The sequence below is a fragment of the Haliotis cracherodii genome, unplaced genomic scaffold, assembly GCF_022045235.1.
Source record: "Haliotis cracherodii isolate W230 unplaced genomic scaffold, xgHalCrac1.p SCAF_2, whole genome shotgun sequence".
NCBI lineage: Eukaryota > Metazoa > Mollusca > Gastropoda > Lepetellida > Haliotidae > Haliotis > Haliotis cracherodii.
The window spans coordinates 79,699,132-79,711,622 of record NW_027266275.1 but is presented as its reverse complement, the minus strand read 5'-3'; the positions used below and the strand labels follow the sequence as shown (position 1 = coordinate 79,711,622).

At 39.1% G+C, this 12,491-nt stretch overlaps 1 protein-coding gene across 1 annotated transcript; it reads left to right on the top strand.

The window, feature by feature from the left end:
* Positions 1 to 239: 239 nt before the first annotated feature.
* LOC139468554 (ketimine reductase mu-crystallin-like) lies at positions 240 to 10,267 on the top strand. Its single transcript, XM_071250606.1, has 8 exons — positions 240 to 406; positions 1,757 to 1,901; positions 2,781 to 2,843; positions 4,185 to 4,286; positions 6,448 to 6,625; positions 7,293 to 7,414; positions 8,141 to 8,225; positions 9,197 to 10,267. Exons 1-8 carry the CDS (start codon positions 240 to 242, stop codon positions 9,262 to 9,264), a joined length of 930 nt encoding a protein of 309 aa, XP_071106707.1. The 3' UTR covers positions 9,265 to 10,267.
* The last annotated feature ends 2,224 nt before the right edge of the window (positions 10,268 to 12,491 follow it).

Sequence of the window (12,491 nt, the reverse complement as noted above, 5' to 3'; positions counted from 1 at the left end):
GAGATAAAACAAGCAAGAAACGGAAAAAAACTACAACATCCTTTCGTTTCAATGATTACAAAACCTGTATACATCCATTTTATTCAGAAGTCCTAAATCTGGAAGATAAAGTTTGATCTTTTCACAACATTTTTAACCGTTCCCCGTTTCAATTTGTTCACAAATGCTTGTGCACTAGCCAAAACTCACCCGACATGACCCGTCCGTTCGTGTCATGTGACTTTTTTCACTCGGTCAAAATGGTGGATCAGATCAGTATCGTCCCTGCTAGCAAGGTTTTGGAAGTTTTAAAATATGAAGACCTCATCGACACGATTGAATCTGCATTCAGAAAGTTTTCTTCACGTCCTGAGTCAGGAGTCTGCCAACCAGCGAGGAGTGTCATATTAGTTCCACCAAAAAATGGGTTCGTTGTGGTCACTTTCATTTTCCAAGCCGCATGGTGTGGGGGAGAGGCGTGGCCGAAAGGGGTTGGTCGGTCCTTTTGTAGGGCATTTCCAGTGGATTGCAATGAGGTGCTAAAAGGAAACCAATGATTGTGTAGCAGGACGTGGAGTCATCACACAGATGACATCCTTACCTTGTCAGCATGTTGATGGGGGTTAAGCTCTTCGGTGATATGTACAAATTGTCCGACTACTGACTAGATGGTCCGTGGTTCGAATCCTATCACGGGACTTGAAACTTTTATGGCTGCTACAATTGCAAAAACTCAAAACCATTTTTTCAAAGATTTAACTGCACCAAGTAATTGTTAATCAGGCGCAGCCCCATATAAAATACTCTGGAAATCTAAAATGGGCTCACGGAATGACAATGTATTTTTTAATATGTCTGTCATGGCAGCCATATAATGAAATTTTTTCTAATAACATTTCATAGGCATTTCTGCGTTTTGAAATGTAATAGCCTATACATTTAATTAGCATGGTGTATGTGGGTATTTGAGTTTTTGCCAAGTTTCAATGTTTGATTTGACGATATTTTGTTTAAAACTGTTTTACTGCATTTAAAATATGTTCTCTAAAACTTTAGACTGACCGTCTGTTTATACAGGTCTGTTGCTTGGAGTCCCTGTATGATTTTGATAATGTCACACTAGTATCATGCCAAGGTTACAAAATATAAAAACTTGGAATTGGTGCTTCTTTCCATAAATAATTTGATGAAAAGGCATCAATTTGCATGAGAAGCAATTGCATTTCATATAGAGTAACATTCTGTTTACTTCCATTGATACAACATGTCACATCCTTTGCAAAGAAAAACAAACTTGCAAAATGTTGCAAGTATTTGATCTATAGATGCTGTAGCAGAATGTAGTAGCTTGAGAACCAGATAACTACACTTTGAATTTTTATAACTTTCTTAGTTTAATCAACGAGAGGGACCTCACAGTTTGAAACAGTGTAAAATGCTTGATAACCAACCCTACCTACCTCGAGCACAATCACAGATGAACTTGCCACGGTACCCATAGCACATATTTGTTAAGTTCAGTTTATTTCATTAATAAATAAATCTGTGTACATTAACATAGTTGGGAGAAATGAAATCTTGAGGTAACAGTTCTACATTAAAAGTAGTAAGTTATCGCTAAAATAATATCTTATGCCTGAGTATCTGAATATTCATGTGTTGACATTCATTAATAATAGAGGTTGATCCACCAAATGTTGCTACTTAAGTTTTCTCTTTAAATCATTGTTGACAAATTTATGTCAAACTGGGTTAAATTCACTGTTTTTCACAACAGATATTTTGGAGTTATGCCGGGCTACAGTCAGCAGGATGAAGCAATAGCTACCAAGCTGGTCACATACTTTCCTTTGAATAAAGATGTGCGGACCTTCCATGCTGTTATCCTGGTGTTTGATGCCAACACTGGACTACCTAAAACTGTAGGTTGGATCATAATGGCTCTTTGTGTTGGACCTCCTCTATCTCCCAGACCCTAGACAAACAAAACATTAAAAAAGGAGCCAACTCAACTCTAGAATGTCTCAGCTCTGAAATAAAGGATTGTTCTGGGCTCCATTTGGATTTTATTTTTTGAATTTTGTACATATATTTTTGAATAAGATAACTTTATTTCTGGGACTAAATGTCAGCCTATGTATGACCCAGCTATCTGAGGCTCTGCAATTTGCTGTTCAGAGTTAGGTCAGAATTTCTTCTAAACTTAATTTTCGAATCCCCGACTCCAAAAAAAAAGGAAATGTAATGTAAAAAAAGACTAAAATTGAAGTCTATGTATGGGAGTTACACAATCACCTTGGCACATAGATAGCCTTGAGGAAGGTACCCCTGATTTCCAAAGATAGGCCATGGTATGGTATTAAATTAATTTGTGTAGAATTTCAGTGTGTTTTAAGTAGTATTCTGTTAAACTCATTTGGATTATTCTGTGGATCGTGTAGATGTCTGTCTATTTACACACAAGAGTTAAATTTAAAAAATATAGTTATAAATGGCAGGTAATTAATTAAATACTAAACTTGCTCCCATGTAATACAAATTTTATGAAACTTGGGAATTGTTCTGGTTGCTGATTCGCTTTCACTCAAAAGATACCAGAACCATTTACTCGTTTCATAAAATTGGTATTACACGAGAGCTCGTGTAGTATTCTATATGTATTTGATATTGAAGGTCAAATTCACTCAGAATGTCATACACTAAACATGTATTTTGTTCATGATAATTCAAGAAGTGATTAATGTAGAAGGATAAAAATTGGTGTCGTTACAGACTGGTACTTTACTGCTTATGTTTTGCAGATAATGGATGGAGAGTTAATCACAACGATGAGGACGGCAGCAGCATCGGCGGTGGCTACCAAGGTATGTAGGTGTGACAAGTCACTGAGGGTTTGCCACACCGTGATCCTTTTTGTCACAGTACAAGCATCTTGTCATGTATCAATACATAACAATACTAGTGTATATAAGAAGGGCGTATGTAATACAGTTATCTACCTTTATAATGAACACGCATATAACGAACTGACGGATATAACATACTGTTTTTTGGTCCCAGGCATTTGCTGAAAGTATGCTGTATATATATGCTTGTAACAAACTACGGTTATAAAGAACTGAAATTAGTGGTCCCTTTGAGTTTGTTATAACTGTAGTTTACTGTATACTGATAATGACAATGTGTATAAAATGTACAATTGTTCGCAAAATATATTTTGATAAAGCCTCTCTTCATTCCCTTTTATATATCTCCTTAACAGTGTTAGAAATTGGCACTAGTCCTGTAGTCCTTGCCAAACTGCCCAATGGTTAAGGTATCATAAGAACTAGTAGAAATTTTCCATTTTTAAGGGTTTTGCTATATGTTATCATTATAAGGACTAGTGGACTAAAAATGTTAGTTTCTACCGCTGCTTAACACTGCACTTGTCAACAGTTACCTCACCTGATTGAAAGGCAAGTGAGCTTATATCGTGGCCTGTGTGTCTGGTGTCCGGTGTCCGGTGTCCGGTGTGATGTAAACATCTTCGCAGAAAGCACTGGACCATTGAAACTTCATATTCTTGTTCCCATCAATGATGACACTCCAATTTGTTCAAGAGGTTTGATCCAATTTTCAAAATGGACATTAATCAGCCATTTTTGTCCACAGTGGAACGAAATTTGGAACAATTGTTGTTAGTAGTGGGTCTCCAAGTATATATTCTGTTTTTGCGATGTTTTAAATTCTGATCTTGATTTGACCTTCGGACTTTGACCTCACTGAAAGGTGAAAGTGGTCATTACTCAATTTGTGTTTAAAATGTAATGAAATTTGGTGTATGTGTAGTTTAGTGGAGCTCAACACATATGTTCAAACCATCACATTTTAGTGTTCAATAGCTTTTAGTCCTCAGTATTGGTGGAGAAAGTATTTGAATATCATTGGCAACAGTAACTTTTTTTAAGTCCCGTCTGTCTTTGCTGACAGTTTATACTGTTACATGTAGCTACATATCCAGATGAGCTACAGTGCCCGCGGCACACCATTGTGAATGATAGCATGTCCTCTATGGCCACCTTACCAAGGTGTATAGCATAGGGTCAACACTGTGTAACCTTGGGGATTTCACCAAAGTGGTGACATCTATGATCTGGGTCACTTTGATACTGCTTTCCTGCTCTTACATGCATTGATAATACTGAAGGTTGTGTGTGTTTCAGTACCTGTCCGCCCCGAACTCCACGACTCTCGCCATCCTCGGTGCCGGCACCCAGGCCAGATCCCACTTCCACGCCCTGGCTCGCGTCAGAACCTTCCACAATGTAAGGTGCTCACATTTCATCTCATTTTATTTATTACAGGATAATTCAGGGTAAGCATAAAAATGGAATGGAAGCCTAAAAAATGAAAGTACACTTCATTTGTTGCATGCACTGTAATTCAAGTGAGCCAAGCAAGCACATGACAGTGTTGGAATTTGGTGGCTCTGAGGGAGCTACAGTGAAAAACATGGTATCAACATTGGCCTTTTAATACTGGAAGATATGTGGACATGTGACATTGTTTTCTACATTGATTCAACATTGTTGTACCTGCTTGGATGGTTCCTCTGATCACAAATACAACGTTCAGACCGTCCATGTCTGAGGAAGAGAATTTCAAGGATGTCAACTTCTTTATTATGAGGAACACAATGTTTCGGAGTATGCTGTATTCGACGTAATAAGCACCCAGGGCGCTCTCAAAATTAGAAATAGGGGGCTCTTATTAGAATATTATTTTGGTGAAAAAAACAGAATTGCAAGATAATTTTCGTGGTTTATGCTGACAGCCTGAAAGCTTCATGTACGACAGGTATATTTTTCCAGAATTTAATTGCCCATAATAAATACCAGAATAAATAAGTCTTGTGTACATTGATCAATTGGAAGGGGTGTAATTGGGATTGTTCACTAGCCAATATATTAGCAAATATCGCTGTGGGCACTTATTAGAGCGGGGCGCTTATTACGTCGAATTCGGTATGTGTATTCCTTCATCAGGTGAAGGAGTAAGCATATACTCCGAAATGTTGTGTTCCTCATAATAAAGAACTTGACATCTATAAGTTCTCTTCCTTATGTGTATCACTTCTAAATGCCCTTCAAAGACATGTCTGATTGTGTTCCCTTACTCACTTAGTCTGGTTTTAACCAAGGAGACTGTCTCCGTGGTCTAGTGGTAGAGCGTCCGCCCGGAGAGTGGGAGGTCCGGGGTCCTATACCCAGCCGTCTCATACCAAAAGATGTTAAAAGATGGTACTTGTTGTTACCCTGTCTGGCACTCGACATTAAGGGGCTAAAACAAGGACTGGTCGGCTCGGGGTCAGTACAGGGTGTCTTATAGGGGTATTCATGTTAAACTCAGCATGGTATCTCAGTGTGCTAGCACTGTAAATCATCATCAGTCCGGACAAGTACAAGCAGCCACAAGCACGCACTCTCAAAATAATCTTGGATGCGACGTTAACCCCATTTTACGTCACCTTCAAACAAGGACGTCCCCCTCTGTATTTTGGCATAATTCAATTATAGAAGTCAAGTGCAGTGTGCCACAGGTGGCCAGCTTGTCAGAATGATTACCCTTGGATCCCCAGTTTGAGAGTTGTCTGTATTTACAAATAGATAGCCCCAATGCCCACTGACACACTAGTGTCAGTTCTTAAACAGATGTAGATGAGGAACACATTTCAGACGTCTGGTCTCAAACATGTGTGGAATCAAATTCCAGGTCTGTGATTGGCTACTTCATTGTGATGACCTAAGGTCTACTTTCCTGATCATTATTCATTGATAAATTTTTCATGCTTCAATAAAATTCACCTCTGTTGAAACATTATGGTGTCGGAGTGTTTAATAAACATTCTTTGATCTCATCTAGTTTGCATTATCATCATTGCAATCAACAGATGTGTCTGAAACTTTTTTTTGTGGAAGGTAAGCCGCTTTACATCCTTTATGATTGTTGTTATGTATTAATGCACCTCAGCAATCATTAGAATAGACAAAATTCTAAAATCGGTTTTAGAATGTTTAAGAAACAGAATACTGTACTTGGCATATACCATTTATCTTACAACACGTTTCAGAACATTTTGATACAATAGTAAGATTAATGGTGTCTGACAGACACTCGTGCAGTAATCTCTATATATTGCATACTTGTACAATATGTCACAATAGTGGTAGCACTGTGATTGCTTTGTGTGAGTGGTTTCAAGTAAGATTGTTTCGGTGTCATCCCAGCTTGGCATTTGACAAGACATAATCCATGACAGCCTGCATTCATTCTTTCTGGGTTCATATGGATTAAATATTTGATTGGTATTTGTTATGTCCCACACGGTTTGAAGCTGACAGTATAAGTCTCTGGTTTCCCTGCTCCATATCTGATAACACTTCTCTATAGCTTAAAACTCCACTCACTCACTCACTCACTCACTAGGTGAGACTGTGGAACTGGAGGAGGGAACGTGCTGACATTCTGGCGGCTGAGATCGGGGCCACAGTTTGTACAACTGTAGAAGAGGCAGTCTGTGATGCTGATGTCATCATCACTGTAACATCCTCACCGACGCCAGTCCTGAAGAAAGATTGGGTTAAACCTGGGGCCCACATCAATGGTAAGAGAACTGTGTTGTTGATCAAGCATATAACTAAATACAATTTTTCACTTTCTTTCAATTTCCCATTTATTTCAATATGATTATACTATGCAGAGTTGCGTCCCCTGGTCACGCCATAAACTGATGGTGTTTCTAGGTTTGTCAACCGCCTTCGTGGTCTAGGGACAGAGTGTCCGCCCAAAGAGCGGAAGGTCGGGGGTTCAATCTCTGGCTGCGTCTTACCAAAATATGGTAAAAGAGAGTATTTGTTGTTACCCTGTCTGGCGCTCGGCATTAAGGGGCTAAAACAAGGACTGCTCGGCTTGGAGTCAGTATACTGTGTCTGAGTGGGGTATTCATGTTAAACTGTGCATGGTATCTCAGTGGGCTAGCACTATAAAATCGGCAGCAGTCCACACTAAAACAAGCAGCCACACACACACGTGCATGCATGTCGCTATATAAGTGCAATAATCTGTACGCTACGTTAAATCCCATTTTACCTCTAGGTTTGTCAGCACAGTCCCGCGCTTGTAAGTTTTTTAAAGTGGTAAATAACTTGAGACCTGCATCACTTCGGGCTTAGCCCAACATAAAGCTGATGTAAAATGGTGTAAGCTGTTCAAACAGTGTCAAACCACACTCACTGCTTATGTTGCTAATGCTGTGGTTGATGGGGTTGCAGCGGTAGGTGCCTGCCGAGCGGATCGCCAGGAGTTAGAGCCAGACCTGATGCTTCACAGCGTGGTGTACGCTGACAGCTATGAGGGAGGGTACAAAGAAAGTGGCGACATTATCTTGTCTAAGGTAATTATTCTGGTTATGTTGGGGGGGCATTTCCTGTTGGTGGGTATATTATCATTACAAGGTACAAGATCAGAGTGTTTACTGAAGAAATAAACGACGAGTGGGAGGTTTATTCTCCCTTCAGTGTTTTATTGCACCATAAACAACAACCGCAAGTTGTTTATTTATTATATTAGATATCAACATCATATACAGCCTCTTTAAGGATGTTGATAAATGTACAAGCTGTATAAATATTTTAACAATGATGACCCCCTGAATAGTGAGTGAGTGAGAAGGGTTTTACGCCGTTTTTAGCAATATTCCAGCAATATCATGGCGGGGGAACACCAGAAATGGGCTTCACATATTGTACCCATGTGGCCCTGAATAATCGTCACATCAATCATCTGTACCTTTTCCCTAATATTGATTGTCATATCTCTCCCAGTTTTAGATGTGATCATTCGGCCACTGCGTTTATCTGCATAGCCCAGCTACATCCGTGGGGAACAACTTACTAGACACTTACCTCTCAAAAATAACATTGTCCAATACATGACGTCATCAAGTTGCGAGCGCATATTCGAATCTAGAGAAATGTCATGATACATGTAGAACATTGTTATATCGTGAAATAATTCACATTTCGTTCTTCATTGTTATTTGCGATTTACCACGTATATTATAGTTTTTGATGCATGCCTCTCATGTGTAATGCCCTTCTCAAATTTTGCTTGTTCACAGGCAGAGATATATGCAGAACTTGGGGAGGTAATTCTCGGGAAGAAGGAAGCTCACGTGGACAAAACAACCGTCTTTAAATCTCTTGGTAAGTTGACATTATTCTGGACACTACATAAATACCCCATGTACCGGTTTTCACTTTCTCAAGTTATCAGCTGTAATTGTGTATGAAATGACAATGAATTTACATCTGGAGATATCTATTAAAGTTACCTACCGGTAATCATTTACCATAGACTGTTTTGGGAGTTTGGAAGTTTTTTTCCCCCTACTGTCACGAACCTTTGTGGATGTCAACGTCTTAGGTATCTGCTGACAACAGGAAGGAGGAAACAGTTGACCAAAGATGTGGTTGACAATAAAAAACAGTGTGTCATGCAAACTTCTCATCTATCCAACAATAAGCAATTCTAACCTGGGTCCTCATGGGGCCAGTCAGATAGTAAAATACTTTCATATTCTCTCATTTTGGTCTAGTCTTGTTTCCGTGGAAACAAGAGAAGATATTAGCCTTTCAGTCACTGGTTTCGGTGGTACAGACTCATCAATTTATAGGCCACTGGGATAAGCTGGAAGATTGCTTCAAAGATAATTGTGAAATTGGGATAATTATAAATGTGAAGATTTGAATTTAGTTATTACTGAAAAACATGCATGTAACAAATGTTATATTTGGGATAACACTTTCTTAGTAAAGTACAGATTCTAGTGCCTTTTGGGGGTTGAGTCCCATCCGGGATTCGAACCCACACTGCCAGAGTTAGGCACCTAATCGCCAGCACACAAAGTCAGCGATCTAACCCACTCAGCCACAGAGACTTCCACAAAAATGAAAGTCTGACAATTGGTGGTCTAGATCACATACTTTGTGTACCCCTCTGACAAGTGTAAATTGACACCTTCTCCCATGGCCAGAAGCTGTGAACACACATTGCCATTTAGAAAAAGCATTCAGTCTGCAAATCCATAAACAAAATATTTCAAATCGATATTTAAACATTCTCTACACACTGTCACCATGGCGGTCGCAGTACAATACTTGCCCTTGTATTTCAGGTCTCGGGATTCAGGACGTTGTGTCGGCCAAACTGGTGATGGACAAAATAGAGAAGCAGACGGCTTGAGCCTGGAGGCAACTAGGGGATGCAATCCACACAGTGGTCTGAGGGATACACCTGTCTCACCTCCTATACACTGATGAGCATATATTAATGCCTTATCAATATCAGACCAATTTCAGAGAGTATTTTGACAGGTAGTTTTACAGATCAAATGACATTTTCCTGAGGCAAGGGTGTTAACTGACTATAAAAGTCCAGTTTCCACCCTAATTTGGAATTTCTGACTTTCATTTTGGCTGAACTAAAATGTATAAGCATAGTATTCAAAATTGCGTAATGAAATCAATATCTGGTTTGTAAACAACATGGCAACTGCTGTGCAGTTATCAGTCGATTGCAGAATTTGCAAAGCATGTGTGTCGTGAAATGGGCGTCGACAGATATTTTGCAGAATCTATTCATATTTTTAATCCAGGTGCTCAAGATCTGATGCACTTTGCAAGGTAAAACCACTTTTAATGCAATCTTGATTATTCAAGTGATATGACAGGTGGAATCTGATTGGTCAATAGGAGGGACATAAAAGTGCCTTAACTAAAATAGCCATGGGTGGCACTATGATGGAGCCACCAAATTCTGGCCTTGTTTGGCAAGCAAATTGTTTGCATAAATTCAACTGAATCAAGATGCGATTTGTGATTTTTCACTATTTATGATGTCTGAATGCGGGCAGGTAACTCTTGAGATGGGCAGGCAACATTTATGGGTCACCTGCCCTGCTGTCTTGTTGGGGTTTACAATTATTTCAAACACTGGGCTATTTATTGTTTTTGAACAATACAATCACTGGTAATTACATTTATATATTTATTTTATGTTGTAAAAACATTTTTTGTCAAGTATTGACGAATTCAATCTCATTAAAATCAGATCTTAGTTCTCGCTATCGCTAAACAAAAATCTGAGGACATCCCATTACGGGTCACCTCAGAACGACCTTTCTTCCGACCAATCAAAGCGTCGCTTACCAGATTATGAAAGTGACAGTCAGAATGTGTTTTCTAATCATGCAACCTCGAAAATGATAACACAGGGTATTCCGAACGACAGTTACGGCCCGTACGGCTGATTCCATCAAACTTATCGTCTATCTCTCATTTGCGTGGGATAAACATTTGAACGGAGGAGGCGTTGCACTGTATGTGGGAAGCACTGCCTTACAATCGCAACAATATATAAGACATTCCGGAATGTTCTTTTGTTCAGTTTTCAAAATTTTAATTGAGAACTGTGGCAACATATTTTTCAAGCATAGTCTGAAATGGAAGTCCCCAGGTTGAAACGAGTGCCGTAAAGCTCGAGAGAGCTGCTTTCTAATTGGCTGATGTCAACTTCTTGTCAGTCATTTCAGTGGAAGGCCAAGGTTCGCGAAAGGTTGTTCTGACGTGACCCATAATGGGATGTCCTTCGATTTTTGTGTAGCGGCAGTGAGTACTTAGATCTGATTTTAGTGAGATTGTGACAAAGTTGTTATATGATGAGATCTATCAATACTCTGGGTGCATAATCATTAATCCTGCTATTGAGTATGTTAAACAACAAACCAAACCAAACCCCTACATACTCAATTGCAGGATTAACAAAAGGATGTATTAACATTAGTATATTTCCCCAGATGCATGTTTCAGTATGGGTCTTACATATACTGAACCAAACAGTAAGAGATCATGAATATTATTGGGCATTGATAAACTAGGCACACAATTTCATAAAAAAATATTTTTTGTTTAGTATATTTCAGTATGTGCCACTGTCAGTACTACTGTCAGTTCCTGCCTGGTGTATTGCTAACATGTCAGTAGGTTTCAATGTCAGTATATGTAAGAGATATATCCAACTTTGCTTATACAGCTGCATTTTATAGCATTTTATTTTTAATGTATTTTGCAATTAATAATTTTTATTCAGAGGAGAGGTGTTTATGTATGTTAAACTGTATCAGTCAAATGTACACAATAAATTTATATGAATTACATTCAGATGAATGTGTTATTTGTATTTGATGTGGTGTGTAGTGGGCAGGGTTATTATCAGACAGCCGCACTTGGCCAGGTGGACATGTTGTTGGACCAACCTGCAGCTACGTGAGCATCTTCCCGAGGCAAGAGAGTTCAGTTTCCACCCTTGCTGAACTAGGCTGGTATGAGGGAGTTACATTTTGGCTGGATTAACGAGTCTTTACATAGTCCAATCAAAATCGTGCAATGAAATTGAAATCTGGTACGTAAACTGTCATGCAGACTTCGGTCGATTGCAGGATTTGCAAAGCATGTGCACCGCCAACTCATTGTAAACGTTGTATTTTCCATATCGTTTTCTATTTTTAATCAAGGTGCTCATGTGCGCTTCACGAAGTAAGACGCGTTTTATCACAATATAGATCTTGATTATCGATCAGATGTTCATGAATAATAGTTTTAGTGGATCCATGGCTTAGACCTGGCTCTTCCTCAAATTCAGCAATGGTAATATGTCTATCTGACAGTATAAGTTTTTCTATTTCCTTGATTGAATCTTCATTTATGGAAGTTGAGGGACGTCCAGACCTAGGGTTAGCATCAAGGCTTGTTCTCCCAGCCTTAAACATAGCTGCTGTAACCTGGATCCTTTTTCTTGATCTTCGCAATCAGGAGTCACCACAGCAGGAACACAACGACTTAATACAAGTTACGATAAGTTTTATTCAAACTGGTTTGAGTACAGTAAAACAGATACCACACAAACGTGCTGGCGGCAATCTGAGTTACTTAGGAGCGCCGTGACCTCTGACCTATCTACTTGCGTCCCGCAAACCGTTCTCCCTGAATCATGATTTTCCACCCCATTTTATCCTTACACTTTTCTAATGATAAATTACTATGACGTCACAAGGTTTGACCAACACGTGAGTCCGTTATGAAGATTGAGTAGTACCCAGCTTCTTTGTGACTTATCCGAGGTTCTGACCTCGTACCTTCAGGTTTACCATATCTATTAAATCTTTAATATATAGTCTAGCTTCCAATTACAAGAGTAGAACTGGTTCCCTCCCTTGTACAATTCGTATAATCATCTTGGTTGACTCGTGACAACCTTAACTCTTTACATGACTCTGAGATCCCTGTACTGTGTACCCTGTCATTCTTTATGGAAAACCAATTAATTAAATATAATCGGCCGCCACCTGCGCTCCTCGTACATATAGGTATACAACGTGAGTCATTTCATCTCATAGTGAAGTTAACAATTTC

Excerpts from the sequence above, each read along its gene's own strand:
- LOC139468554 (XM_071250606.1), top strand. The coding sequence starts at position 240 with ATGGTGGATCAGATCAGTATCGTCCCTGCTAGCAAGGTTTTGGAAGTT. Across the intron at positions 407-1,756 it reads TTAGTTCCACCAAAAAATGG|ATATTTTGGAGTTATGCCGG; the intron begins GTTCGTTGTGGT and ends TTTTCACAACAG. Across the intron at positions 7,415-8,140 it reads GCGACATTATCTTGTCTAAG|GCAGAGATATATGCAGAACT; the intron begins GTAATTATTCTG and ends GCTTGTTCACAG.